General features: G+C 42.8%; 1 protein-coding gene across 1 annotated transcript; it reads left to right on the forward strand.

The window, feature by feature from the left end:
* Nucleotides 1–199: 199 nt before the first annotated feature.
* TRIADDRAFT_62951 (uncharacterized protein) lies at nt 200–1,322 on the forward strand (the record flags this gene model as incomplete). The annotated part of the gene is made up of 1 exon (XM_002118938.1): nt 200–1,322. A coding segment is annotated over one exon (1,122 nt), but the record flags the coding sequence as incomplete, so codon positions are not given.
* Between the last annotated feature and the right edge of the window lies 1 nt (nt 1,323).

Below are 1,323 nucleotides of genomic sequence, written 5' to 3' on the forward strand. Positions count from 1 at the left end.
CCGGAAATGGAGCGATCACAAAACAAGGATCAGGAACGCTGACATTGACTGGGAATAATTCTATAAGTAGTGCTGTAACAGTTGCCGAAGGAACTCTAGCTGTGAATAATTCGACAAGTGTGAATTCCCAATCTGTAACGCTGGCGTCTGGAACAACTTTAAAATTTATCGATAATACATCTTCTTTCGGGGATATTAGCATCACAGGTGATGCTAATATTGAGGTGGGTGGATCAGCCACAGAAGTTGTCCTTAGTGGTGATATTACTGAAGCGGGTTCAAGGACTCTAACAAAATTAGGCGAAGGTCGAGCTGTTCTCACTGGAACGAATACATTTACAGGAGGAGTGAATATCAATGCAGGTTCTTTAGAATTAGATTCTGATGAAAGTGCCAATGGAGGCGATATTGCTCTGGCTTCTGGAACGACGCTTGCAGCTAATGGAACTTTTACTATGAGCTCAAATGTAGCCTTTAATGGAGCGAGTAGTTTCGATGTTTCTTCGGGAACAATTACTGTAAGTGGAAATGTTACAGATGCTGGTTCTGCAGGAATGACTAAAACCGGAAGTGGGGATTTGACAATTTCTGGCGATACAACGATTGACGGTCCTCTTGCGATTACTGGGGGAGCTCTGACCCTTACAGGAGGAGGTTCACTTCCTGCAGCAAATGGTGTCACAATGAGTCATGGAACTACATTGAATCTTTCCACCAGTTCAGCAACGTTAACAACGGCATTTTTATCCGGAAGAGGGACTGTGGCTCTTGGAGGAAATACCCTAACAGTGGGGAATGCAACTGATGCTGCAACATTCAGCGGAAACATGACTGGTTCGGGAAGTCTTGTAAAAATGGGTTCTGCAAGGAACTCCATTAATGTAGGAACTTCATCATATTCTGGAACCATTATCGTCAATGGAGGGGAATTGAATTTGAATGGAACCCTCCCTTCAGACGTCACAGTAGGAAGTGGTGCAATTTTTAGTGGAGCGGCTTCCATTTCGTCTTTAACAAATGACAGTAGAGGGACAGTATCTCCAGGTAATTCCATAGGAACCATCACCATTTCTGGTAATTACACACAAGAACATGACGCTGCTTTAACGATTGAATTAGATCAAACATCTTCATCAAAACTCGATGTTTCAGGAGATGCAAGTCTAAACGGATCGTTAATTGTGGATTTTATTCAAGGAACCCATCTCAAAGGGAAAACCTACACGATTGTTGAAGCATCCAATGTTTCAGGGACGTTCAATCATACGAACTTAAATCAACTTCCTGTGCTGATGTCTCTGTGTATGAGTCGCAGGCAGTAAA

This window comes from Trichoplax adhaerens, genomic scaffold (assembly GCF_000150275.1).
Source record: "Trichoplax adhaerens TRIADscaffold_2928 genomic scaffold, whole genome shotgun sequence".
Lineage (NCBI taxonomy): Eukaryota > Metazoa > Placozoa > Uniplacotomia > Trichoplacea > Trichoplacidae > Trichoplax > Trichoplax adhaerens.